The following is a 27,633-nucleotide window of genomic DNA, read 5'->3' as shown; positions in this document are numbered from 1 at the left end:
ATGTGGAAAGAGCTTTGGAATGTTACAAGAGCAGCAGCAGCAACTTTGGCAACAACCTATAATATCATTATCACTATAACCTGCAATGCCAACCCCTCCCTCAGTCTCCTCCTTCCTTGTCGCACAGTCATATAACAATACATATATTCCACCTGTTGTACATCTTCCACCAATCATTTCTTAAGCACAAACTAATGCATCTCTTTAAGTGGGGTACTACTGTACTTTGTTTTAATACCTTGTATTTTTTTTATCTCTAGCAAATGAAGATTGAGCGTATGGCACAGAAACAGAGTGAGCAGGGACAACCTCCTCAACAGGGAGCTATATCTTCATTCCCTAATCAGACACCATTGACCCAGGCTTCACCAAATTTCCAGCAGCCTCTTCAACCCCAGCAAATGCCTACAAACATAAATCCAATGGGCTCTAATGGTCCACAAGTACCTTTCCTTCCTCAGAAACAAATGGGACCTCCTGGACCTCAGCTCCACCAAAGTCATCCTACTCAGCAGGGCTTCTTAGGCCCTCAGGAAGTACCTGGGTCACAAGGTATACAGAGACACCCTGCTCCACTTGGGCCCATTGGGCCTCAGGGTCCTCCAGGCATGTCAAACAACAAAGGAATACATGTTTCCCCAGGGATTCCCCCTGGACAGCGAGGAATGCAAGGACCACCTGGAGGCATGCCGGGACACCAACCCTGTGGAATAGGACCAAGAGACAGTCAAGGGTCCCCTATCCAGGGTAACATGATGGGACCTCAAGACCTAAGAGGAATCCCTAACCAGGGTACATTAGTGAACCATCCTCTTGATCTGGACATGAGAGGGCACCAAGTACCCCCAGTACAAGGGGCTATGATGGGGCAACCATCTCATGGACTACAGGGACAACAAAACCAGTCTAGAGGTCCACAAGTTCCACAGGTGCATGGTAATATGCAAGGGCATGGAAATATGCCAGTGCCGGGAAATATGCAACCCCATGGTAACATGCCAGGACCAGGAAACATACAAGGGCCAGGCAACATGCAGGGTCATGGCGGCATGCCTGGGCCAGGGAACATGCAGGGACATGGAGGCATGCCTGGCCCGGGGAGCATGCCAGGGCACGGCGGCATGCCTGGCCCGGGGAGCATGCCAGGGCACGGCGGCATGCCTGGCCCGGGGAGCATGCCAGGGCACGGCGGTATGCCTGGCCCGGGGAGCATGCCAGGGCACGGGAACATGCCAGGGCCAGCTAGCATGCAGGGTCCAGCACCGTATATGCAACAAGGAAAGCCACCATTGTTAGGTGAAGGACCTAGACCTCCTTTTAACCAGGTAAGTGAGGGAAGCCTTTACTCAACCTAAAAATGGATATGGCTAGTACCCATAGTGTTAGTTGACTTTGTTCTTTAAATTCCAAAAAACATAAGATTTACATACTGCTGGATGATTTGGGATATGACCTGGATCTTAACTGAAGCTTAGTTGTTAGTTAAAATAAAAAAAATAGTGTGTCTGGGATTACACTTAGTGGCCACTTTATTATGTACACCTGCTCATCCCACTTTATCCCACTTCTTAGTCTGTGCTAGCACAAAGTACACACATTTCAAAATGAGGATTTGTGAAATCAGAGGCACAAGTGGCTTTTAATGTAGCATGTTTGTCAGCATCATATGTGCTTTTAGAAGTGTTTTAGGTAAAGCAGCACTTTTTAAATTGTATTCAATGGCTGTATTACTGCTGCATTAGGGAAAGAAATCCAGCCAAAATAAGTCCTGTTGTTGGAAACGGGCACGTTGAGGTGTGGACTTATCCAGTGCATTATACAGACTGCACTCAAAATATAAAGACTGTGTACTGTATTTGTGCTATAAGTGGCTTAATAGAATACTCAAGTTGTAATTGCTGTATATAGGTGGGTAGATTTGTAGATAACCCATCTAAACAGATGTTGGTTATAAAGCACAAAAAAAGCAAATTTTTAATTAAGTCAAGGGGGCATATGTGTTAAATTTGCAAAAGACTCAAAATGAACAGAATGTAGATTTTAACTGATATAGAAAATGAAAATAATGCAAGAAATTAGATGTGTTTACACAGTGATTAGTGGCGTGGAGCTAAAAAGTGTCCCCTGAGATATTTGGTAGGCCTTTGTAGGCTTACTGCTGTACTTAACCAAATAATGTACAGAAGACAGACAGCTGTCTTGTATAGTCTGGAGATTGAAGTTAAAATTTTGTTTAAAAGATGTATGGTAATTTATTTTGAAGATTGTGGATTACTATGTAAAGTTACAATTTCACTGTTGCATGTGAGCTCATGGTATGTGCAAAGGTAATGCAGAGGGGAACTTCCAAATCCTATTCCTAAATTAAGATCTCTAAGTAAAGATTAGAGCTGAACCTTTTTACTCTGAGCAAACTAGAGATTCAGGGGTGACGTAAAAGTACTAAACTGTGTGAAAGTAAATAGTAGCCTTTTCCAAAACTGTGAAATCTCTTAACTAGTAGTACAAGAGCAAAGTAAACTTTGCACAGATGTGAGATGTAATTTGTATTATGTGTTAAGTTGGTTTGCAACACATTTGAAAAAACACCTTTGGAGCAGTTATTCAGAATATGCTGAAAGAATCTGAGAAAATTGTTGGGGTGTACAGTGTTTTCTTATGTAACTCTTTATACTATATTCTCATAAGGTACTTCTGTTAATTTTAAAAAGCTAAAAAGATATTTTGTTGGGCATGTCAGAAGAGCAAATCAAGACTGTACCAGCAGAATATTTCAGTTGATTCCTCAATTTTGTTTTCAGGTTCAGAATCAAGGACCTCCACCTCTAATGTCTGGGATTGTGCAACAGGGTCCTGGCCCCAGCAAAGGTAATACAAGCTTCAGATATATGTTGAACTAGCAGAATACCCGCGCTTTGCAGCGGTGGAGTAGTGTGTTAAAGAAGTAATGAAAAAAAAAAGGAAACTTTTTAAAAATAACGTAACATGATTGTCAATGTAATTGTTTTGTCACTATTATGAGTGTTGCTGTCATATTTATACTGTGTGTGTGTGTGTGTATATATATATATATATATATATATATATAAAAACACACACAAACATATATATATATACACATATATATATATATATATATATATATATACCCTTTGGGGTGCGAGCAGCTGTTGCTGGGGGTGCCAGAATCCATCGAGGAAGAAAAATGAAAAACATTATTTGCATAAAATCTTAATTTATCTATCCATTCCTAAATAATTCAATGGGCAGGCTATTTTGTATCAGTGCAATGCGCTGCTTGTTAAAACGGATGACTCCCGCTCTTATGTGCACTTAGTGCTGCGTGGGTATTATGAACTATCGTATCTGTTCAAGTTCTATTTACATTTTAAATATAAGTAATTTTTATTTAGTTGACAGAAATATGTTCGAGATCGTCCATCACAGGGGGTGTGAGGGTAAAATGAATCGGGAAGCGCTGATATATACAGTATGTATGTGTGTGTATATATAATATATGTGTGTGGTTATATACAGTGATCCCTCGCTATATCATGCTTCGACTTTCGCGGCTTCACTCTATCGCGATTTTTTTCTCATACACGCTTACGTCACTACGCATGCGCTTTCTGAGAACTTTTATCTAAGCCCCACGATGGCTCCTAAACGTGCTGCTTTTTCTAAGCCTTCTGACAATAAAACTAAGTGCCGGAGGAAGATGCTTGCTATCCAGGAGAAGGTGAAACTCTTGGATATGATCAAAGATGGCAATACCCTACAAAAGCCTCCTCACGCATATGAAAAGACAGCGCCAGAAACTGCCTATCAAGATGTTCTTCAGCCGCGCACCCAGATACCCACTGCCTACTCTTAGTACTGCTTCAGCGGAAGAAGACAACGATGCACCTGCTGAATATACTGCACCACCTGAAGACTCCTGCTGAGCTTGTTCCTTCATAGGTTAGTGGTTGTGTGTAAGAACTGTGTGTGTGTGTAATTAAATGTACAGTACAATAATCTACTATATAAAAGCGGTCGGGATTGTCTTTCTGTCCCGTGAGTGCAAAGCGTAGCGGTGTTCTGCTTATCACAGACTTACTACTCACGGCTTGCGGTTCGAAGCGACGCGATGTGAGCAGAGTTCTGCTGCTCCCATCATCCCCTTGCTTTTGTGTGCGATGCGCTGGAAAAATAGACAAAATTATGTCTCTGGAAATAATTAATGTTGATGGAGTACAAATGCCTCACCGCATAGTAAATATCAGGGGAGATGGTGCTTGCTTATTCTCATCTATAGCTTATTTAGTGCATGAAACTCCGTCTTTAGCGGTACAGATTCGGGCTGACATTGTACGACTTTGGACAGGCACTCGAAGGGATAAAAAACTTTTTTTCGGGAGATGTTATGAATGGGCACTTTAATGTTCTCATTCCCTACACTTACATGCCTGATGTACACATGAAGCGCACACAAATTGAGGATAAAAGTCTGTCGCCTTAAAAGACGGGTGAGCATAGTAATATATTTGTGACGTCTAATATGTCTTATTTTCTCTTATTTTGTCTAATATATTGGGTAATACGAGTGTAATGGTGACTAAAGTGTGTTATTTCATGTCTAGAGGGCTCTAATAATGTTAAAAAACGTATTTAGAAGGTCGTAAAACAGGTTTTCTATACTCTTAACTGCAAAAATATTCGATTTATAAATAAAGAATCCTACTTTGCGAAAATTCATTTATCACGGTAGAGTCTGGAACGGTAACTGCCTCCATGGTTAAATAGATTTAGCCCCCGCTTGGGAATCAAGGGGTCACGAGTTCGATCCTGCGCCCCTCCGTTTTGGGCGGCACGGTGGTGCAGTGGTAGCGCTGCTGCCTCGCAGTTAGGGGACCCGGGCTCGCTTCCCGGGTCCTCCCTGCGGAGTTTGCATGTTCTCCCGTGTCTGCGTGGGTTTCCTCCGGGCACTCCGGTTTCCTCCCACACTCCAAAGACATGCAGGTTAGGTGGATTGGCGATTCTGAATTGGCCCTAGTTTGTGTTAGGTGTGTGGGTGTGTTTGTGTGTGATTGGTTCCTGCCTTGTGCCCTGTGTTGGCTGGGATTGGCTCCGGCAGACCCCTGTGAGCCTATTTGGATTCAGCGGGTTAGAAAATGGATGGATGGATGGAGTCTGGAACGGATTAACCGTGATAAACGAGGGTTCACTGTATATAGAAATAGTTTTACTGTCAAATAATGTAAAGAGTACGCTGCACGTTTTTTGCCCTAATTCAGGGTTCATCAGGCATACACACTCCCTGCACCCCGTCTCGGGAATCGAACCTCGGACGTCAGCGATAGAGGCGAAGCCTCTTGCGTTGCGCCATGGTGTGTGGTTCATTTATTTGACAGCATGTAGATCAGGCTATAAATAACTCCTGTAGCCACAATAAATGCCTTTATTGAATAGACAAACCAGGGATCAACAAGTTCCTTTCTACTGCAGCCACAGAAGCGACATACATAAAAAACATCAATAATCTATACCAGCTGTGCGCAACCTGCGGCCGTGCGGCAAGGACTTTGGCGGCCGTGGACGTGTATATAAAAGTGTACGTAATGGCGGCCGTGCAGGTGTAGGGTCTCTGGACTCCAGTGACGGCTCTGATTGACAGCAAAGAAGTAAAGCCTGACCAAATTCCTACCGTCCGCTTTTTCGGCACTTTAGACGGCTGTTGCAGGAATTCGCTAACCGTTTTCAAGATTTTGAAAAGATTTCAGCAACAATAAGACTCGTTGCTTCTCCTCATCTGGTGGAGACAGAGAGTGCACCGTTACATCTACAAATGGAGCTAGTAGAGTTGAAGAACAATGAGCAGCTTGTGAAAAAGTTTACGGAAGAAAGCAACCTGCTGGATACGTGGAAATCAGCAGTAGAATACCCACAACTACGAGAACTGGCCAGGAACATTCTCGTTCTTTTCGGAAGCACTTATTTGTGCGAAGCAGCGTTTTCCAGAATGAAATATCTGAAAAGCAGGTACTGGTTTTTTGTCCTATATGACGTTTCGTAGACATTTTTTTACATATGTAGACCAGTAAATTGAATATTGTCAGATATATCATACTCTGTTTTAATGTGTAATCTGTAAATTTTTACATAAATCATAAAACATTATTAAGTTTACTTGGACTTACTGGCGGCCGTTATTAAAGTAAAAAGTCTGTAGTGCGGCCGTTGTTAAAGTAAAAAGTCTGTAGTGCGGCCGTCAATAGCGGAAAGGTTGCGCATGCCTGATCTATACTAATAAAAGGCAAAGCCCTCACTCACTGACACACTCATCACTAATTCTCCAACTTCCCGTTTAGGTAGAAGGCTGAAATTTGGCAGGCTCATTCTTTACAGCTTACTTACAAAAGTTGGGCAGGTTTCATTTCGAAATTCTACGTGTAATGGTCATAACTGGAACCTATTTTTCTCCATATACTGTAATGGACGTTAGCTCGACAGCCGTGGGGGGCGGAGCTGCATGTGACATCATCACGCCTCCCACGTAATCACGTGAACTGACTGTGACCGCAGTACGTAGAAAAGAAGGAAGAGCTCCCAACAATAAAACAGCGGAGAACCCGTGGATTAAATAAAAAAGGCTGCTTAGTTGGTGAAGCAAGGAAAAATGACGGCCTTATATGCCGTTTGTTTATAAAACAGTGGAGAAGCTGTGTGAAGTGTAGAGAACCGCGAAGCAAGGAGAATAAAACAGCGGAGAAGCTGTGTAAAGGCTGCCTCACAAAAAAACAGCGGAGTGCATTATATGGGCAGGCAGTCCGCGAAAGAAGGAAATCAATAAATAACTATAATCGTAATAAAGCAACAAAAAAAATAGCGAAGAGGTCGCAGATTAAATAAAGGAAATGGGTATCTGAACAGTAAACTATGTCTAAAATAGCTACACAATAACTATAACAATCGTAATAAACGAACAATAAAACTGTAGAGAACCGCAAAGCAAGGAGAAAGGACGGACTTATATGGCATTCGTTTATAACACAGCGAAGAAGCTGTGTAAAGGCTGCTTCACAAAAAAACTGCGGAGCGCCTTATATGGGCAGGCAGTCAGGCAGGCAAAGAAAGGGAATCAAGTAACTACTGTATAATCGTAATAAACAAACAAAACAACAGCAGAAAAGCTGCGGATTAAATAAAGGAAATGGGTACCTGAACAGTAAACTAAGTGTAAAATACCTACACAATAAGTATAACAATCGTAATAAATGAACAATAAAACAGCGGAGAACCCGTGGATTAAATAAAAAGGCTGCTTCGTTGGCGAAGCAAGGAAAGGAATGAACACACCGTAGTGAAGAATGGCCTTATATGGGCAGGCAGTAAATTAAATGGGAGGCATGCTGAGTAGCGCAGCAGCCTTACTTATGAATATGCTAAGCACAGCCCTTCACCCGCGAATATATTTTACACCTTTGGAGAACCGCCAGTGCCTCTTAAACATGTTAGATTCTATTTGAGTAGTGGACACTTTGATTTTTATGAATGTTTAAACTCTCAAAAGCTGGATGTGAAGTTATCGATGAAACCGGTTGTGTGCTTACAACACTTGACTACAACGCTTGACAGATGCCGAATGTCACTTCAACACAAGTCCTCCAAATACTAACGTCATTGAAACAAACCATGCTGTGAGATTTGTGACAGTATTGCTTTTCACATGGCCAACTGTACGTTGCATGCTCAAGAGTAAGCTCAGCGCACAACTTGGTCATATTACAACCGGAGGCCTGACCTGACATTGTGGCATACAAAGAGATCCTTAACAAATAATTATTGGTATATTTCCCCTCAGTTTAAAAAGGTTTAATTTTCCTCTTAATAAAAATTTTAAGTCAGTACTTCGCTGTTTAGGTATTTTGCTATATATATATATATATATATATATATATATATATATATATATATACATACACACTGTATATACATATATATGACAGCAACACTCATAACAGTGTTAAAACAATTACATTGATTACATTGACAATTACATTATTTTCAAAATGTTTCTTTTTCATTACTTCTTTAACACACTACTTCGCTGCAAAGCGCGGGTATTTTGCTATATATGTATATGTGTATATATATATATATGTGTGTGTATATATATATATATATATATATATATGTGTGTGTGTGTGTGTGTGCGCGTGTGTGTGTCTGTCTGTGTATATGTATATATATATGTTTATATGTGTGTGTGTATATATATATATATATATATATATATACTGCTCAAAAGAATTAAAGTGACACTTTTTAATCAGAGTATAGAATAAAGTCAATGAAACTTATGGGATATTAATCTGGTCAGTTAAGTAGCAGAGGGGGTTGTTAATCAGTTTCAGCTGCTGTGGTGTTAATGAAATTAACAACAGATGCACTAGAGGGGCAACAATGAGATGACCCCCAAAACAGGAATGGTTTAACAGTTGGAGGCCACTGACATTTTTCCCTCCTCATCTTTTCTGACTGTTTCTTCACTAGTTTTGCATTTGGCTACAGTCAGTATCACTACTGGTAGCATGAGGCAATACCTGGACCCTACATAGGTTGCACAGGTAGTCCAACTTCTCCAGGATGGCACATCAATACGTGTCATTGCCAAAAGATTTGCTGTGTCTCCCTGCACAGTCTCGAGGGCATGGAGGAGATTCTAGGAGACAAGCAGTTACTCTAGGAGAGCTGGAGAGGGCCATAGAAGGTCCATAACCCATCAGCAGGACCAGTATCAGCTCCTTTGGGCAAGGAGGAACAGGATGAGCACTGCCAGAGCCCTACAAAATGACCTCCAGCAGGCCACTGTTGTGAATGTCTCTGACCAAACAACCAGAAAGACTTCATGAGGGTGACCCAAGGGCCCCATGTCCTCTAATGGGCCCTGAGCTCACTGCCCAGCAACATGCAGCTCGATTGGCATTCGCCATAGAATACCAGAATTGGCAGATGCATCACTGGTGCCCTGTGCTTTTTACAGATGAGAGCAGGCTCACCCTGAGCACGTGACAGAAGTGAAAGGGTCTGGAGAAGCCATGGAGAACATTATGCTGCCTGTAACATCATTCACCATGAGCATTTTGGTGGTGGGTTAATGATTGTCTGGGGGAGGCATATCCATGGAGGGTCACACAGACCGCTACAGGCTTGACAAAGGCACCTTGGCTGCCATTAGGTATCAGGATGAAATCCTTGGACCCATTGTCAGACCCTATGCTGGTACAGTGGCTCTTGGTGCACGACAATTCCTGGCCTCATGTGGTGAGAGTATGCAGGAAGTTCCTGGAGGATGAAGGAATTGATACCATTGACTGGCCACCACACTTTCCTGACCTAAATCCAATAGAACACCTCTGGGACATTATGTTTTGGTCCATCCAATGCCACCAGGTTGCACCTCAGACTGTCCAGGAGCTCAGTGATGCCCTAGTCCAGATCTGGGAGGAGATCCCCCAACATCATCTGTCATCTCATTAGAAGCATGCACCGATGTTGTCAGGCATGTATAGAAGAACACAGGGGCCATACAAAGTGCTGCGTACAATTTTGAGTTGCTGAAATTAAATTTTGGCAAAATGGACTAGCCTGCCACCTAATTTTTTCACTCTGATTTTTGGGGCGTCTTTGAATTCAGGGCTCTGTAGGTTGATCATTTTCATTTCCATCAAACGATGTGGCATCCTTTCGTTCCTAACACATTACCCAGTCTATATCAGTATAGATATCCAGGAGGATTTCTTTTTCCCATTGAGATCTGATGTGTTTTCAAAGTGTTCCTTTAATTTTTTTGAGCAGTTTATATACACAGTGGGATGCAAAAGTTTGGGCAACCTTGTTAATAGTCATTATTTTCCTGTATAAATCGTTGTTTGTTACGATAAAAAATGTCAGTTAAATATATCATATAGGAGACACACACAGTGATATTTTGAGAAGTTATATGAAGTTTATTGGATTTACAGAAAGTGTGCAATAATTGTTCAAACAAAATCAGGCAGGTGCATAAATTTGGGCACCACAAAAAATAAATGAAATCAATATTTAGTAGATCCGACTTTTGCAGAAATTACAGCCTCTAAATGCTTCCTGTAGGTTCCAATGAGAGTCTGGATTGTGGTTGAAGGTATTTTGGACCATTACTCTTTACAAAACATCTCTAGTTCATTCAGGTTTGATGGCTTCTGAGCATGGACAGCTCTCTTTAACTCACACCACAGATTTTCAATTATATTCAGGTCTGGGGACTGAGATGACCATTCCAGAACGTTGTACTTGTTCCTCTGCATGAATGCCTTAGTGGATTTTGAGCAGTGTTTGGTCGTTGTCTTGTTGAAAGATCCAGCCCGCGCAGCTTCAGCTTTGTCACTGATTCCTGGACATTGGTCTCCAGAATCTGCTGATACTGAGTGGAATCCATGCGTCCCTCAACTTTGACAAGATTCCCAGTCCCTGCACTGGCCACACAGCCCCACAGCATGATGGAACCACCACCATATTTTACTGTAGGTAGCAGGTGTTTTTCTTGGAATGCTGTGTTCTTTTTCCTCCATGCATAATGCCCCTTGTTATGCCCAAATAACTCAATTTTAGTTTCATCAGTCCACAGCACCTTATTCCAAAATGAAGCTGGCTTGTCCAAATGTGCTTGAGCATACCTCAAGTGGCTCTGTTTGTGCTGTGGGTGGAGAAAAGGCTTCCTCTGCACTCTCGCATACAGCATCTCCTTGTGTAAAGTGCGCCGAATGGTTGAACGATGCACAGTGTCTCCATCTGCTGCAAGATGATGTTGTAGGTCTTTGGTGCTGGTCTGTGGGTTGACTCTGACTGTTCTCACCATTCGTCGCTTCTGTCTATCCGAAATCTTTCTTGGTCTGCCACTTCGAGCCTTAACTTGAACTGAGCCTGTGGTCTTCCATTTCCTCAATATGTTCCTAACTGTGGAAACAGACAGCTTAAATCTCTGGGACAGCATTCTGTATCCTTCCCCTAAACCATGATGGTGAACAATCTTTGTCTTCAGGTCATTTGAGAGTTGTTTTGTGACCCCCATGTTGCTACTCTTCAGAGAAAATTAAAGGAGGAGGGAAACTTACAATTGACCCCTTAAATACTCTTTCTCATTATAGGATTCACCTGTGTATGTAGGTCAGGGGTCACTGAGCTTACCAAGCCAATTTGAGTTCCAATAATTAGTTCTAAAAGTTTTGGAATCAATAAAATGACAACGGTGCCCAAATTTATGCACCTGCCTGATTTTGTTTGAACAATTATTGCACACTTTCTGTAAATCCAATAAACTTCATTTCACTTCTCAAATATCACTGTGTGTGTCTCCTATATGATATATTTAACTGACATTTTTTATCGTAAAAACCAACGATTTATACAGGAAAATAATGACTATTAACAAGGTTGCCCAAACTTTTGCATCCCACTGTAGTTATCAGGTACCCATTTCCTTTATCATTCCAACCGTACCCCCATTAACATGTCTATTGAGGTGATCACCATCGATCAAAGAACTGTCACTTACCGAGTGGTTTCCATGCCCGGAGATGGCACCTACCTTTTCCATTCTCTTTGTTATATATTGCACGGCCATATCAGGCTCATTCTTGATATCCAGAGGAACATTGTGTCTTATGTATTGAATGACTGGGACAGGTTCAAGGTGTGGACTGATGACAGTACAGGAGATAATTATTCTACACAGGAGCACAAGAAGAGTGAAATGCTTAAGCCCTTCACCTATGCATCTGCATGTGAGTTGATGGCTGCCGGTGAATTGTTCGGTTGTCTCTTTCAAGTGTACCGAAATGGCCAAATATTTTACACCTTTTGACAACCGCCAATGCCTCTTAAGCATCTTAGATTGACAGGTGACGATTTCAGTAGTGGACACTTTGATGTTTATGAATGTTTAAACTCTCATAAGCTGGATGTGAAGTTATCGATGAAACCGGTTGTATACTTACAACGCTTGACAGATGCCGAATTTCTCTTCAACACAAGTCCTACAAATACTGTCGTAATTGAAACAAACCATGAAACTCAAACTGATTATGACAGCAGCAATCCAAGCTGTGATATTTGAAACAAGATTACTTTTCACATGGCCAACTGTACGTTGCATGCTCAAGAGTAAGCTCAGTGCACAGCTTGGTCATATTACAACCAGTGGGCCGAACTCACAATGTGGTATACAAAGAGATCCTTAACAAATAATTATTGGTATATTTTCCCTCAGTTTAAAAAGGTTTAATTTTCTTCTTAATAAAAATTTTAAGGCAATACTTCGCCACTGCGAAGCGCGGGTATTTTGCTAGTAACTCATAAACTTGCAATATTATTTAAGAAAATAGCAACATTTTACTCACCAAAAATTTGGATTATTTCTAAACAAAATCCATCCTCCTCTCTTTCCTCAAAAACAGTTCAAATACTCTGTCGTACGGATTATCTGTGCGCTTCAGTTCCATCAAAACGTCCCTTTCTATCACCATCGAAGCTAATCCTGAAAGGTGAACCTGCCCAATGGTATTTCTGGCATAAGTTTGAATTCGCTTTAGGGCTAAAAATGTCCGCTCGACAGAAGCAGTATACATGGGAATGCTCACCACGAAATATACCAATGTGAACAGCTGCCCCATGCTCTCATTCAGATTTTTCTGATGAAGGAAGTCAAGGAGATCAGTGGAAGATTTTCCTGCAAAATCATCCATGGCATACATTACAGTCAGTTCTGTTTTTTGCCGAGACAGATCAAAAAGTGCTCCTTGGCTCGTGTGTTAAACTGGAGAAGGCTGCATGCGTGAAATTTTACTTGTATTCCCGAAACTTCTGATGCTCGAGGAGTATGACAAACATCAGGTTTTCGTGGTCTTGAAATCTGGTCTGTGTCTGGCAAATAATATTGTCCAGAATCCTGCCGTGGAGTTGGCCGTAGTGCACGCTACGATCTTTCGCTCGGAGCATTTGCGGTGCATTCAGTGGCCTTGTAGAGTTCCTCATATTGGCTTCTATCCAGTCAATGGGTCTGAATACAGTGACGTTGACGTACGCCTGCTAGAGGGCCCTACTGACACCAACTCAAAAACTGAAGCAACAGGTTAATCGACATTTATTCTGTGTTAGAGTGACTGCACAACGGATTGTGAAAGCCCCTCTGCCTGGCAACAAATGATGGCTGAAATGTGATTGGTTAAATGCTTTAATACGAAACTCCACCTCCCACGGTTATCGAGCTGCAGTTTATTACAGTATATGGACGAAAATATGTTCCAGTTATGACCATTATGTGTAGAATTTCAAAATGAAACCTGCCCAACTTTTGTAAGTAAGCTGTAAGGAATGAGCCTGCCAAATTTCAGCCTTCTACCTACACGGGAAGTTGGAGAATTAGTGATGAGTCAGTCAATCAGTCAGTCAGTGAGGGCTTTGCCTTTTATTAGTATAGATTATGGTGGCATAGAGGGTTGTCCGCTGCTGTTGCTTTCAGTGTATGATTTGTAATGTTCAGCATATATAAAGCTGTTGATTCTTTATTTTTGTTTTTTCTTCTTCCTAATTTTTAACTATTTAAAACACTCCAATTAGATTATATTATCCTCTCTACATATCCTATATAGTGCTATTAAGTTTTCTCACAGTTGAATATGGCAGATTCTCAGTAGTCTGTGCTTTTTGCATCAGGTTACATGGTTCAAACCTATTAACACATAATTTATCTGTTTGTATTTTGGTTTGTATTCTACTGTTTGTAGTCACTGGTAAGTGCTAATGATTATCATGAAAATTAAATCAGCAAAAAGTTGATGGAATACTCAAAGCTTTTCATGCTGCATTTTTGTAACAAGTCTTATTACAAAAATTCATGTGTTCTTAGATTTGATTTCTTTAGCTTCCTTGAATGGTCAACGTTTAATAGAATCCTTAAATTAAAAATTGACTTTGGCAGTACTGCATCTGCCAGTCAAACATATTAATTAAACCTTTGAAATGATGCTTTGAGGAGCACTGTCTTTTTTGCCTTGGTTAACATTTGAATCATCACAAAGGCAAAAAAATACTCGTTCTTGTAGTCTCAGCTTTGTGTAACAAGCTGAATTTACTCTTTTGTGAAGGAAAAATGTATCCCGGAAACAAAACAGGTAAACTGCAATATAGTCATCTCCTATAGTCAATGTGCTGTTTTTGAGTACGCAAAACAAATATTTATACAGCCTCAAAACCAGGAGCACAAGGCTAAACTCTCAAACATGCATAATTACTATTTTACCCTTGTCATTTAATCAAATGTGATACCTCACAAATATCCTTTCTGGCTAGTTTTAATTTTCATTAGTATAGAACATGAATAGCTGAGATATTTGTATATTGGGCTTTGAGGGAATTTAGACTTGGTCATTTAATTCAATTCTTGTTGTTCTGGCTTCAACTGTATGTTAATGGAACAGAGAGATACGATAATGTAAGCAGAACTCAATGTGTTAGATGTAACAGAGATGTGCTTTAAATAGTTGTTTGTTTTTTTTTTTTTAACTTTTAAAATAGAGATTCATAAAACTTCCAAAGTTTAAAATGTCATTATTAGTTGAAGTCCTTTCTGGACAGTTTTATATTGTTACCCAATGCATTAATAGTTTTTTTTTTTGTCTCTGTAGTACATCATTTTTTTGTGTCTATTTATTTATTTGCACAGCGGTTAGCCTACTGTCTCACAGATCTAGCATCCCAGATGAAAATCTAGAGTCTGCTAGATACACATGTGAAAGTTGCACATTCTTCTTTGTGTGTGGTGTTCTCTGTGTATTCTGCTTTTTTCCTTCCAAGTTCAAAAATCAGTGATTATAGTTCATTTGTTGATTTTAAGCTTGCAGTGACTTCTTGTACAGGATCTACAATATATTGGCACCCAGTGCATAGCTGATTCGTGCTTTTTATCTGATACTTCAGGAGTAGACTCAGGCACTGAAGAAAGCTCACCATTCAAGATTCTGGTATCAGGATTTTTTTTCCTTCAGTATATGCTACATTTAAACTATGAGGGTTTGATGCCCAAATTGTAATTGGTGAAGAATCCAATCTGTTATATATGGTGTTTAAATTGCATAGTTTAAATGTGGCCTTAGAGTTTACATTTGAATTCAGTGTATGTGGAATGTATGGGCTGCACATGTGATGTGATGCACGAATGTGTATCCCAATGTTTTGAGTTTTTTTATGTTCTTGCTTTTCAGTTTATGTATTTTAGAAGAAAGCTAATTTTTTAGGTATGATTAGTAGCTTTATCACCCCATAAATGTAATAAAAATTCTGTTTCCTCACTGCTTCAATGAAGATTCATGTCATCCACCATGAATGGTTTAACATGGTATTACGCCGGGTCCTCCACACACTTAACACCCTACACATTTTGTCCTTTGGTTTAAAATTTTGTTCTGTGTTGTTTACATACCTGACTAGTTATAAGTTACTTGATAAGTACTTAAACTCATATTTACCGATTTGTTCTTTTTTGTTGTGAATAACAACAGTTACTAAATAAATTCTGTATTTATTGAGGAGGAAATATTTAATGCATTGAGTTGTTTAATTTGTGTAGCACATATATAAATTAAGGCATTATATGATTAAGAGACTTGGTCAGTGATGTAATGTCTTCAGACCTTTATGAGCTTGCGGAAAAAAACATATACAGTAATCCCTCCTCGATCGCGGGGGTTGCGTTCCAGACCCCGCGATAGGTGAAAATCCGCGAAGTAGAAACCATATGTTTGTATGATTATTTTTATATATTTTAAGCCCTTATAAACTCTCCCACACTGTTTATAAATATTCCCCGCAGAGTTATACAGCATAATCCCTTTGTATTCTCTTAGATATTAGGTAAGATTCATTGAAATTATGTATATAAACACACTGTTTATATACAGTAAAACCTAAATATTATTTTAAAGATATTGAGTGTCTCCGATATCACATATGTTACAGCCATTACGATAGACAGGCCGCCAGCAATAAATATGTACAATGCAATAAAAATTGTATACAGTAAATGTGTGTACAGTGACACTAAACGTATGTACATGTACTAAGTACTGTAAGTAGAAAATTAATTATGGTTACTTACCAACAATGACACGATGACTTGTCCGATAACAATGAGTTTAATTTTACTGCACAACAAAGGAGAGCGTTACAGCCCTTCCAAAGGAGCCACTTCAGGCAATTGTGTAGCACTGCCGTTGTTCTTCTGGCAGTCTTTAATCCAAATCCCTAAAGCAGATTCCATCCAGACTACTGCCTTATTACATCCACTTACAACTTGCTTTGCACCCTGGTTAAAAGGACACTGTGGCCGTAGATCTTATATTCCTTTCCTACTTTTTAAATTAAAAGAATCGTAGCCTTCAACAAATCCAAAACGCGTTTACCGTTTCGGCAATCGTTAACATCTTCCGTTTGCACTTGGGCACGGCCCCTGAAGCAGTAGCAGATCATTTTCGAGCCATAATGAAGGGCTTGACTATGCACAAAGATAAACACAAAAGAGCACAACTCTTTACACAGCGAAACACGTTGATGCTGAATGAGCGAGGTGAGACTTCCTGGTTAACACTGCATTCAGCACGCAGGAACTTAACTGCGTGCTCTGATTGGTTAGCTTCTCAGTCATCCGCCAATAGCATCCCTTGTATGAAATCAACTGGGCAAACCAACTGAGGAAGCATGTACAGGAAGTAAAAGACACATTGTCCGCAGAACCCGCGAAGCAGCGAAAAATCTGCATTATATATTTAATTATGCTTTCATATAAAATCCGCGATAGAGTGAAGCCGCGAATGTCGAAGCGCGATATAGCGAGGGATTACTGTAGTTAACAAATTTGAGCAATCATGATTGATTCCATCTGGGCTTCTTATGTTGTAATGATTGTCAGAATCTGATTAAAAATGTAATTTTAACCAGAGAGATAAAATTCAAATCCTCCTTCATATATTATTTTTAGATCAGATGTGATTTTCACATCATAGAGATGACCTTTAGCCCATGTGAAGTAAGCACTTACAGAAAGTGGGTGATCACTATAGCAAAGTTCTAATTTTTTTAATTCACAAGAGATTTCTTCTGCAGCAAGGTTAAGCGTGGATGGTGCAGCATCTGTGGGAATATTGTAGAAATGCATTTTGTTTAGCAAGCATCAATTAAAATGACATATTTCCATCATTCACAGGTTTATTGCAAAAAGCTCTGCTAATTGTCTTTAGTGTATCAAGGAGACATTGCAATGGAAATGGTAATATTATCCAGGGGTCCACAGCCTGTGGCCTGTTCAGTTGAACATGCAGTGCAGTCAAGCTCTTGGATGTTACTGATACACTGTTAGAAACACAAATAAATTAGATAATTAAAATTAGATACATTTATTTGAATGCTTTACGAGGCTTCATGAGTACTTTTAATTGTATGTCCATCCTTGTATATGCCATGACTAGGCAACACAAATGGTAGACTTTTAGGAAATAGAGCATGCAGAAAAGAAGGGGCGCCCCCAAAATCTAAGATTTTATTTTTTAACACTGGTACAGACAACCCTCATTGTATATGACTGCACCTTCTCTCTCATGTACCAAATTAAGTCACATTTCATGAACAGTAATCTGCAATCATAACATCGTTGTGCTCACTCTCACTTGTCTCCTGACTATTAAGAAATTAGTCTTCTTCAGAGTGCATCAGAAAACACACAAAGTATTTATTTATGAAAAGTTACGTTTTATTAAGAAAGCTGTTCCAATGAATTTTAGAGGTAAGTTTTATTAAATAAATAGGGTTGTGATGTTGGTTGTATTTATACTAATTGTTAAAATATGCCCTAATTTGTTTTTGTTTAGTGCAGTTAAGATTTTATCTAAAATGACTAAAGAAATACTGATGTCATTACCTTTAAACATACAGTATATTTTCCATTTTCAATGTAAGCGTAACATATTCTTTAGTCTCTATTACAGGAAAACATTTTGATTTGTGATTATGTGACCCACTTAGTCCATTGACTGGTAGAGCTGCAGCCCTTAGTAAAAACAAAAAAAAGTTAAGAGACCCCTGCATGATGTTTTTTAAACCCTCACTCATAGTACTCCCTGTATATCAAGGTGGAATTTATTGAGTAAAATGCTACTTTTAGCTGACTTAAAGCTAATGTGAAGAAGATAATCTTAAATCAATAAATTCCAGTCTTCTACAATGAAAGTTTTTATTTGTTTGTTTTTTTCCTTTCTTCATCGTCATGTATTTCTTTATTTGTCTGTAGATACCCGTGGACTTCCAAACCATCATCTGGCCCCCCATTTGGATCGACGAGGGCCTGATGGAGGTGGAGGACCTGATCAAACATCAGAAAGAGGAGGCCGTTTTTGGGGGGAGTCCCGTGATGGTCGCCGTGGTCCACCTTCTGATATGGATGGTTCAGATGAGAGATTCCATCTTAGAGCTGAAGAAAATTGGAGAATACAACGTGGACAAGGATCAGAGTTCCGAGAAAGTGATGGAAGAGGAGGTCCCAGTAGAGGTGGCCCTCAAGGCAGCTGGGATGGACGTCGGCTCTCTGAGGAAAGATTCTCGCGTGAAAGTGATGAGCCAAGATTCAGAGGAAGACGAGAGGAGAGGTATGAACAAAACTTGCTTTCTCACAGTGTTTTATATTGAAGTAGTCTCTATCTGAGTCATTTCCACTGAATGTTTTCATTTTAATTTAGTGGGAAAAGTTATGTAATGGCCTCTATTTTGCACTATGGATTTCTGGAGTGTTTTTATTTTCTGTTTTTTTTTTGTTTGTTTTTTAAACTCCAGCCAGATTTTATGAAAAGGCTTTTCACTCTAATGCTTGCATTTTTTATTTGAGTGTTACGTCTCCTCTGGCTTGCTGTGATTTTCAACAGTGCCTGCAGGGTGCTGTTGCTGACGCACTGATTTATGTGCACATTTAAATATAAGCATATCTGTCAGCGCGTGCAGCCATATGTGCTTAACATTTTATGTCCGATCACCGTGCCTTCAAGATCCTGACTTAACGATAATCTCAAAATGCTGATCTTTCACCTATACAGCCATCCTTTGGTTTAAAAAGCATCACAATGGTTTGGGTAAGCATTTAAATGCTTGTTGTTGGCAGGGAAATAAAATTGGACTGACATGTGCCATTCGCGTATTAAATCCAGGTACTATAGCCATTCTTTTTAATTAACATATCTTTTTAATTATATACATTAAATCTTAATGTGCATACCACTTGCTTACATTAAATTTAAAGCTTATAATTTCACATATACTGTAACAATGAGCTCCTGTTAGCACCACACTCCTTTTCTACTTTTTTGACTGTACTTCTTCTCAGACCCAACATACTGGGATAAACAATTGCAGGAGCTCAGATAAGATTTCGTTAGACATGGACATACACCCAAAACAACGGACAATTAATTAAGAGGTGATACTGACATATCCAGTAACAATCTTCTGGCATATTAAAACAAAGAAAACAAGAAAAGCATCTCCCTTTTTGTCACCTATAACCCACAACTTGAAATACTTCACAAAATTATAAAAGAACTTTACTAAATAATGATTACACGCTGAGAGGTGTATTCCCAAAACCTCCCCTCGTGGGATACGAACAACCACCAAATCCGGAGCAACTTATTGTCCAAAGCCACTTAAGTGAATCAACACAAAATGGTACATGTACCTGCCTACAGAAAAGATGTAAAAACTTTGCTCACATTTATAATACACACATCACATAAAGGAATCATTTTCCTGCAGATCTAATGTGGTCCACCTAATTCTGTTTATGAAATTTCCCAGCATTGCACTCTATAGGGAAGAAACTGGACAGACACTTTGCCAAAGGATGAATTTACATAGGTTCCACATTAAGCATGACAATAGAGATGTTCCTATAGGAGTAGACTTCTACAGCAATGGACAGTGTGAGAAAGGATTTTAAAGTCAAAGTGCTTATGAGCAACTTCAAGACATAGCAGGAGAGAAAGGAATGGGAAGTTAGGAAGTTAAACCGATGCAAAAATTGAACACATTGCAACATGGTTTAAATAGAAACAAGAGTTTTATAACCAGATATGAGGACTATTTATATCACTCTTACTGACCCAGTTGATTTGATTACAAATCCATATTTTAAGGAAAACTCGTGGAAAAGCTTTTTTGGATAAGTTACCTTTTAGAAAATCTCCTCTCCTGCTAAAATAATCTTAGGCAGGAGAGGTCTGTTCATTTTTTACATTGATAGATGACCCACTTCAAGGTTTCCGAATGCTGTTTCTTTCCTAGTATATATATATGTGTATGTATCTATGTATGTGTGTATATATATATATATATATATATATATATATATATATATATATATATATACACACACACACACAGTGTTACCTCTGTATACGTCTGCTTTGGAATAAGTCCAACTTGGTATATGTCCTGTGTGGACACGAAAAATTTTTCTTGGTATACGACCTTTGTTTGGAATACGACTTGCGTGCTAACCTTGTTTTCCTCTCTCGAGACAAAGCCACGACTGCCCACGAGCGTTAGTGTGCCAGTAGCTAGCATTCAGTGAACAATCCGCGCTATATCTCTCTGTGAACTTTCACGTGTGTGATATAACAGGTCCACAGCCCCTGTCAAAGTCCAGCTTTAAAATAAATAATCACCGTGCTCGCGGCGTGGTGGTTATGTGGCTGAAGGTTGTCAGGGCGATTAGCAATGTGGGCGTTTCTCACCAAAGTGCACTTGTGAGGGACCGTCCGCATTCATGATTGTTCCTGGGGCTGTTTATCTTGATTAACAGTAGCGCGGGTTGGCTAGAAGGGGAGGAAAAAGAAAGAATGGACAGGAGGTTGAGTGAGTGAGTGAGTGAGTGAGTGAGTGAGTGAGTGAGTGAGAGAGAGAAAAGTAGCTGAAGTAGGCCGAGTTAACGTCAGCTGCAAGTAGGGCGACTCCCCTGTTGGGAAGCAGGGGGGCCGCCAGGTAAAAAGGCACCGGGCTTCTTGTTTTTTTTTATTTTTAAAGAATGCCTCCTGCTCTATTTTAACTTCGTTGTTTTTAAGAAGATTTTTTTCTATTGTTTTTAACCTCCACGTTTCACTTCTGATTTTATGGATTATTTATTGGAACTTTGGAGACTGCACTTTAATTTGAACACCTTGTTTTGTTGATTGTTTTAGAAAAAGCACTTAGCACTTTTTCACCATCCCCTTGCTTTACCGATGAGGTTAGCAGTGAGGCACATTACCGACGGTGTAGGGTTCAAGGGCTCCCTGGGAGCAGATGGGAGCATACAGCAAACCTGCATCGTCACAACGTGATTTTGTGTTTTTTTCATGTAAATTTGAATTGATTGTTGAAAAGTATGAAGGTGGCATGCGTATCCGGGACATGGCTGTTGCATACCGTTTGCCGAGAACAACAGTATCTACAATTGTGAAAAACAAAGATGTTATTAAAAAGTAAAGTGAGGTAAAATTTTCATTTATTTCATCTAATTGCTTTTGTATTTATGTATTTTAGTATTAAGCAGTGTTTAAATTATTTTATACAACCCCATCAATGTATAATATGCCAATAGCAATAGGATTTTTTTTTCATGGGAACGGATTAATCATTTTCCCATTATTTCTTATGGGAAAAATTTGTTTGGTATAAGTCAAAGGGTCTGGAACGAATTAAGGACATATACCAAGGTTCCACTGTGTGTGTGTGTGTGTGTATATATATATATATATGTATGTATGTATGTATGTATGTATGTATGTATGTATGTGTATGTATGTATGTATGTATGTATGTGTATGTATGTATGTATATGTGTATATATATATGTATGTATATATGTATGTATATGTATATATATATGTATGTATATATATATGTATGTATGTATGTATATACACTGCTCACAAAAATTAAAGGAACACGTTAAAGAAACACATTAGATACATCAGCTCTCAATATGAAGTTGGATATCTATACAAATACGACAGGGCAATGTCTTAGGAACAAAAGGATGCCAAGTCTTTTAATGGAAATAAAAGTTTTCTGCCTACAGAGGGCTCAATTGTGTAGACACCCTAAAATCAGAGTGAAATGAAGATGTGGCAGGCTAGTCCATTTTTTTAAAAACTTAATTTCTGCTACTCAAAATGCTTTTCAGTATCTTGTGTGGCCCCCACGAGCTTGTATGCATGCTTGACAACGTCGGGGCATGCTCCTAATGAGACGACGGATGGTGTCTTGTGGCATTTCCTCCCAGATCTGTATGAGGGCATCCATGAGCTGTTGCACAGTCTGAGGAGCAACCTGACGGCGCCTAATGGACCGAAACATAATGTCCCACAGATGTTCTATTGGGTTTAAGTCAGGGGATCGTGAAGGCCATTCAATTGTTTCAATTCCTTCATCCTCCAGGCACTGCCTGCATACTCTTGCCACATGAGGCCGGGCATTGTCGTGCATTAGGAGGAAACCAGGACCTACTGCACCAGCGTAGGGTCTGACAATGGGTTCAAGGATTTCATCTCGATACTTATGGCAGTCAGAGCACCATTTCCTACGCAGTAGATGTCTGTGCGTCCCTCCATGGATATGCCTCCCCAGACCATCACTGACCCACCACCAAACCTGTCATGTTGAACGACGCTGCAGGCAGCATATCGTTCTCCTTGTCTTCTCCAGACTCTTTCACGCCTATCACAGCTGCTCAGGGTGAACCTGCTCTTGTCTGTAAAAAGTACAGGGCACCAGTGGCGGACTTGCCAATTCTGGTGTTCTTGAGCAAATGCCAGTCGAGCTCCACAGTGCTGGGCAGTGAGCACAGGGCCCACTACAGGACGTCGGTCCCTCAGACCATCTTCATGAAGTCTGTTCCTGATTGTTTGGGTAGAGACATTCACACCAGTGGCCCTCTGGAGGTCATTCTGTAGGGCACGAGCAGTGCTCAGCCTGTTCCGCCTTGCACAAAGGAGCAGGTATCGGTCCAGCTGATGGGTTGAGGACCTTCTACGGCCCTGTCCAGCTCTCCGAGAATAACAGCCAGTCTCCTGAAATCTCCTCCATGTTCTGGAGATTGTGCTGGGAGACACATTAATCCTTCTTGCTGCAGCACGTGTGGATGTGCATCCTGGAGAAGTTGGACAACCTTTGCAACTTCTGTAGGGTTAAGGAATCGCCTCATACTGCCAGTATCCACTGCATCCACTTAACAGTGTCATCTCCAGACAGAGGAGTAGCTTCAGTGACAGACTTTTGTCACTGTCCTGCTCCACTGACAGACTGAGGAGATCGTTCCTCCCCCACACTATGCGACTCTTCAATTCCACCCGGGAGTAAATCACGAACATTAATTTTATTTTAATTCTTTTCATTTTTATTATTATTTAATTTAATATTGTTTCTTTGTATCAGTATACTGCTGCTGGATTATGTGAATTTCCCCTTGGGATTAATAAAGTATCTATCTATCTATCTATCTATCTATCTATCTATCTAGAGATAATTACTCAAGCAAAAACTAGCACGAGTGGAAAACCAGCCAAAAAAAGATCAAGAGGGAGAAACTTGAAATGACCTCCACATGTAAAACCAGTCCTGTTTTGACGGTTTTCTAATTGTTACCACTTTAGTGCACCTGTCGTTAAGTCCATGAACACCAATACAGCTGAAAGTGATTAACAACCAGAAAATTATCAGACAGGTTTAATTGATTTCATGCCAGGCCCAATAAAAAAAGTGTTCCTTTAATTTTTGTGAGCAGTGTATGTGTATATATGTGTATATATATGTATGTATATATGTGTATATGTATGTATGTATATGTATGTATATATATATGTATGTATATGTATGTATATATATATGTATGTATATATGTGTATATATATGTATGTATATATGTGTGTATATATCTATACTAATAAAAGGCAAAGCCCTCACTCACTCACTCACTCACTCATCACTAATTCTCCAACTTCCCGTGTAGGAAGAAGGCTGAAATTTGGCAGGCTCATTCCTTACAGCTTACTTACAGAAGTTGGACAGGTTTCATTTCGAAATTCTACGCCTAATGGTCATAACTGGAAGGTATTTTTCTCCATTATCTGTAATGGAGTTGAGCTGGAATGACGTGGGGGGGCGGAGTTTCGTGTGACATCATCACGCCTCCCACGTAATCACGTGAACTGACTGTCAACGCAGTGCGTAGAAAACCAGGAAGACCTCCAAATAGCGCTTAAGAAAACATGCATTATATAATTGAGAAGGCAGCGAAACAATAAGAAGCGAGCGAGTGACATATACTACCATATTCATTAGTGATGCTACCTCGAAAAGAATGCAAGGTGTAAACCTAAACTTTAAGTTCATAGACAGGCTACCGCTGGCGTTTCACATGCCCACAGGTAATGCGGGATACAAGTTTAATGAGAGGACGCAGGATATAAACGAGTTTTGATCACTTTGTAACTAAGTTAAAATTGTAGGTGAAGGGGTGTGCTAATGCAAATTCCGAGAGACTGTGTTTGTGGGGGATTGACAGTTAAGGCGGGTGGGGGAGTCACGTCATCATATCCCCTACCATTCATCTAATTTCGCTCTGAGCTGAGCTGAGCTCCGCGGCTAACGCCGTCTTCCGAAGCAACTTTGTCAGACTGCCACCAAATACTCACAGAAAAATCCACAAGTTAATACACACGCTGTCTCGAGTTTCTACACACTGAATCCTCGAGGCACTACTTACAAAAGGTCACATTGACAATCGTGTTACGTTATTTTTAAAAACTTTCCTTTTCTTAGCACAAGCACAGCTGAGAAGCTTGATGCATGTGCTCCATAACGCGTTAAAAAATAATGCATTTAATCACACTTTGCATTACAAGCAGATTACATTGGTCAGCGCATCCCAATTCATTTTACCCTCGCACCACCTTAGTTTGAGAAGAAGTATGAAAAAATATGAGGTTAACACAGAAAAACAGATAACCAATTCAAGCTTTATAAATAATCGATTCGCCATCAATAATTGTTTTGGTAAAGCCATCCTCCTTCCATTTTATAATTTTTCCGCCACTAGCCATGATTAAATGAACGGTAAAAAAGTAAGAGCAAATCGAGGGTGACTTATTTAGGCAGGCATATATATGACAGCAACACTCATGACAATGTCAATCATGGTATCGTTATTATTAAAATGTTTCCTTTTCTTTTCATTACTTCTTTAACACACTACTTCTCATGCGGGTATTTTGAGATATATATATATATACTAGCAAAATACCCGCGCTTCGCAGCGGAGAAGTAGTGTGTTAAAGAAGCAATGAAAAAGAAAAGGAAACATTTTGAAAATAACGTAACATGATTGTCAATGTAATTGTTTTGTCACTGTTGTGAGTGATGAGTGTTGTTGTCATATATATATATATATATATATATATATATATATATATATATATATATATATATACACACACACATATATACATACATATATATACACATATATACACACAAATACATATATATATATATATATACATACACACACACATATATAAACATATATATACATATACATACATATCTACATATATACACACACAGCTATTTCAGATCAGTGCAATACGCTGCTTGTTAAAACGGATAACTCCGCTCTTACGTGCAAGTCTGCGTGGATATTATGAACTATCGATTTGTTCAAGTTCTATTTAAATTTTAAATAGAAGGAATTTTTATTTAGTCGACAGAAATATCTTTGGTAGGAATGGTAAAACAGACAGGAATATTATTCTGAATAAATCAACTCAAACCTTAAACAACTTATAATATTTTGCTCTCCATAAAAATATATCCTGTCTAAATTATACAAGTTAGAAATAAAGTAAACGTTAAAAGAACAAACATTCAAATTTCTTTACTCTTATGTAATTTTATATAAAAATAAACTTAGATTTTAAATATCCCAAAAGATTTTGCTCTCCATAAAAATATATCCTGTCAAAATTATACAAATTCAAATATGAACATGCTGCATAACAAAACCTGGAAATATAAATAAAATGTGTTCCTTTCAGCAATAACAAATCAAATCATTCAGTTGTCTTTGCTCATATGTCATTTTAGAGCTGGACGCCTGGCATCTTTTTTGGCAACAAGTTCGTTTCTGTTTGGTGTGAGGTTCTGTGTTGTGGAGATTCTCAGGATGGATTGCAGGTGCTCATCAGTGAGGCGACTCCTGTGTGCTGTTTTGTTAGTCTTTATCACTGAGAAGAGCTTCTCACACAGATATGTGCTACCAAACATGCACAAGGTTCGAGCCGCATGTAGACGGACTTTTTGTTCTTCAAAGTCACCAAAGCGCCGTGCAAACTCAGTGCGCCAGTTTATCAGCAAAGTGCGATTTGGGAACACCGTAGTGACGACTTGGTTTAACATTACTTGGCAACAGGGAAAGTGGGGCAATTGCACTGGTGCATTTGTGTCTCCCATAAAAGCAGCTTCACTTGAAATCACTTTGTGATTGTGCACGGTAAAACGTCCGCTGAAGTGTCAGATTCTTATTTAATTCTTCTCCTTTCTGTATCTTCTGCATTGCATTCAGGTTACCCTGATGTTTCGTCTCATAGTGCCGTCTTAGATTAAATTCTGTAATTACAGCCACATTAGCTCCACAAATGAGACACACGGGTTCAGTAAACATATACTCAGCCTCCCATCGGTTTTAAAGGCTCTATTTTCAGAATCAACTTTTCTCTTCAGCATCGTGTGAGCTAGCTTCGCAATAACTTGCAGCATCATAAGCTAGACTTGATTAACGCGTAAGTGTTGGCAAGGCAGCTGAAGCGCTGCATTATGGGATCTGTAGTTTATTGTGTTACCAGCGCTTCATATACCCGGCCATTAATAACAATAATACAGTATATAAAATGATCTCGCGGGCGGATATAATTACACGCCGGGCGGATGTGGCCCGCGCCCTTGAGTTTGACACATATGGACTAAATAGAACTTGAAAAGATATATTTTTTCAAATGTGATCGCGCAATTCAGATAGAGTTGACGCAAGACTACAGCCTGCATGCCTCAATAAGTCATCCTCCCTCGCTCTTACTTTTTACCGCTCATCTAATGAATACACTGAGTATGGCTTTACCAAAACAATCATTGATGGCTAATAAAGTATCCATTATTCGAGTATGTAGATCGGGATATATATATACATATATATATACCCGTATCGCAGCGAGAAGTAGTGTGTTAAAAAGCTAAAAAGAAAAGGGAACATTTTAAAAATAACGTAACATGACTGTCAATATACAGTATTTGTTTTGTGAGTGTTACTGAGTGTTGCTGTCATCAAGGATTTGATTATCATTATTTCTTTCAATCAGGTTCGTATTTGTAGGATGTGTTGTGTTCAAGTTACATTCCGTGTTTGTCAATCGCTGTAAAGATGACAGGTTTCATTCATCGATTCGTTTCTTACTGCATCAATAAACAGCTCGTCTTCTTCTT

At 39.5% G+C, this 27,633-nt stretch overlaps 1 protein-coding gene across 3 annotated transcripts in view; it reads left to right on the top strand.

Moving 5' to 3' along the window:
• The window catches only part of wdr33 (WD repeat domain 33), a 217,738-nt gene that overhangs the window by 157,275 nt on the left and 32,830 nt on the right, over positions 1-27,633 (top strand). For all 3 annotated transcript variants that reach the window (XM_039762909.1, XM_039762898.1, XM_039762920.1), the window contains exons 16-18: positions 261-1,325; positions 2,802-2,868; positions 18,362-18,716. In XM_039762909.1, the coding sequence (XP_039618843.1) occupies positions 261-1,325; positions 2,802-2,868; positions 18,362-18,716 (1,487 nt within the window). The remainder of the gene's footprint in view (positions 1-260; positions 1,326-2,801; positions 2,869-18,361; positions 18,717-27,633) is intronic.

The sequence above is a fragment of the Polypterus senegalus genome, chromosome 1 (genome assembly GCF_016835505.1).
Source record: "Polypterus senegalus isolate Bchr_013 chromosome 1, ASM1683550v1, whole genome shotgun sequence".
NCBI classification, from domain to species: Eukaryota; Metazoa; Chordata; class Cladistia; order Polypteriformes; family Polypteridae; genus Polypterus; species Polypterus senegalus.
This window is presented reverse-complemented; position numbering and strand designations above follow the sequence as displayed.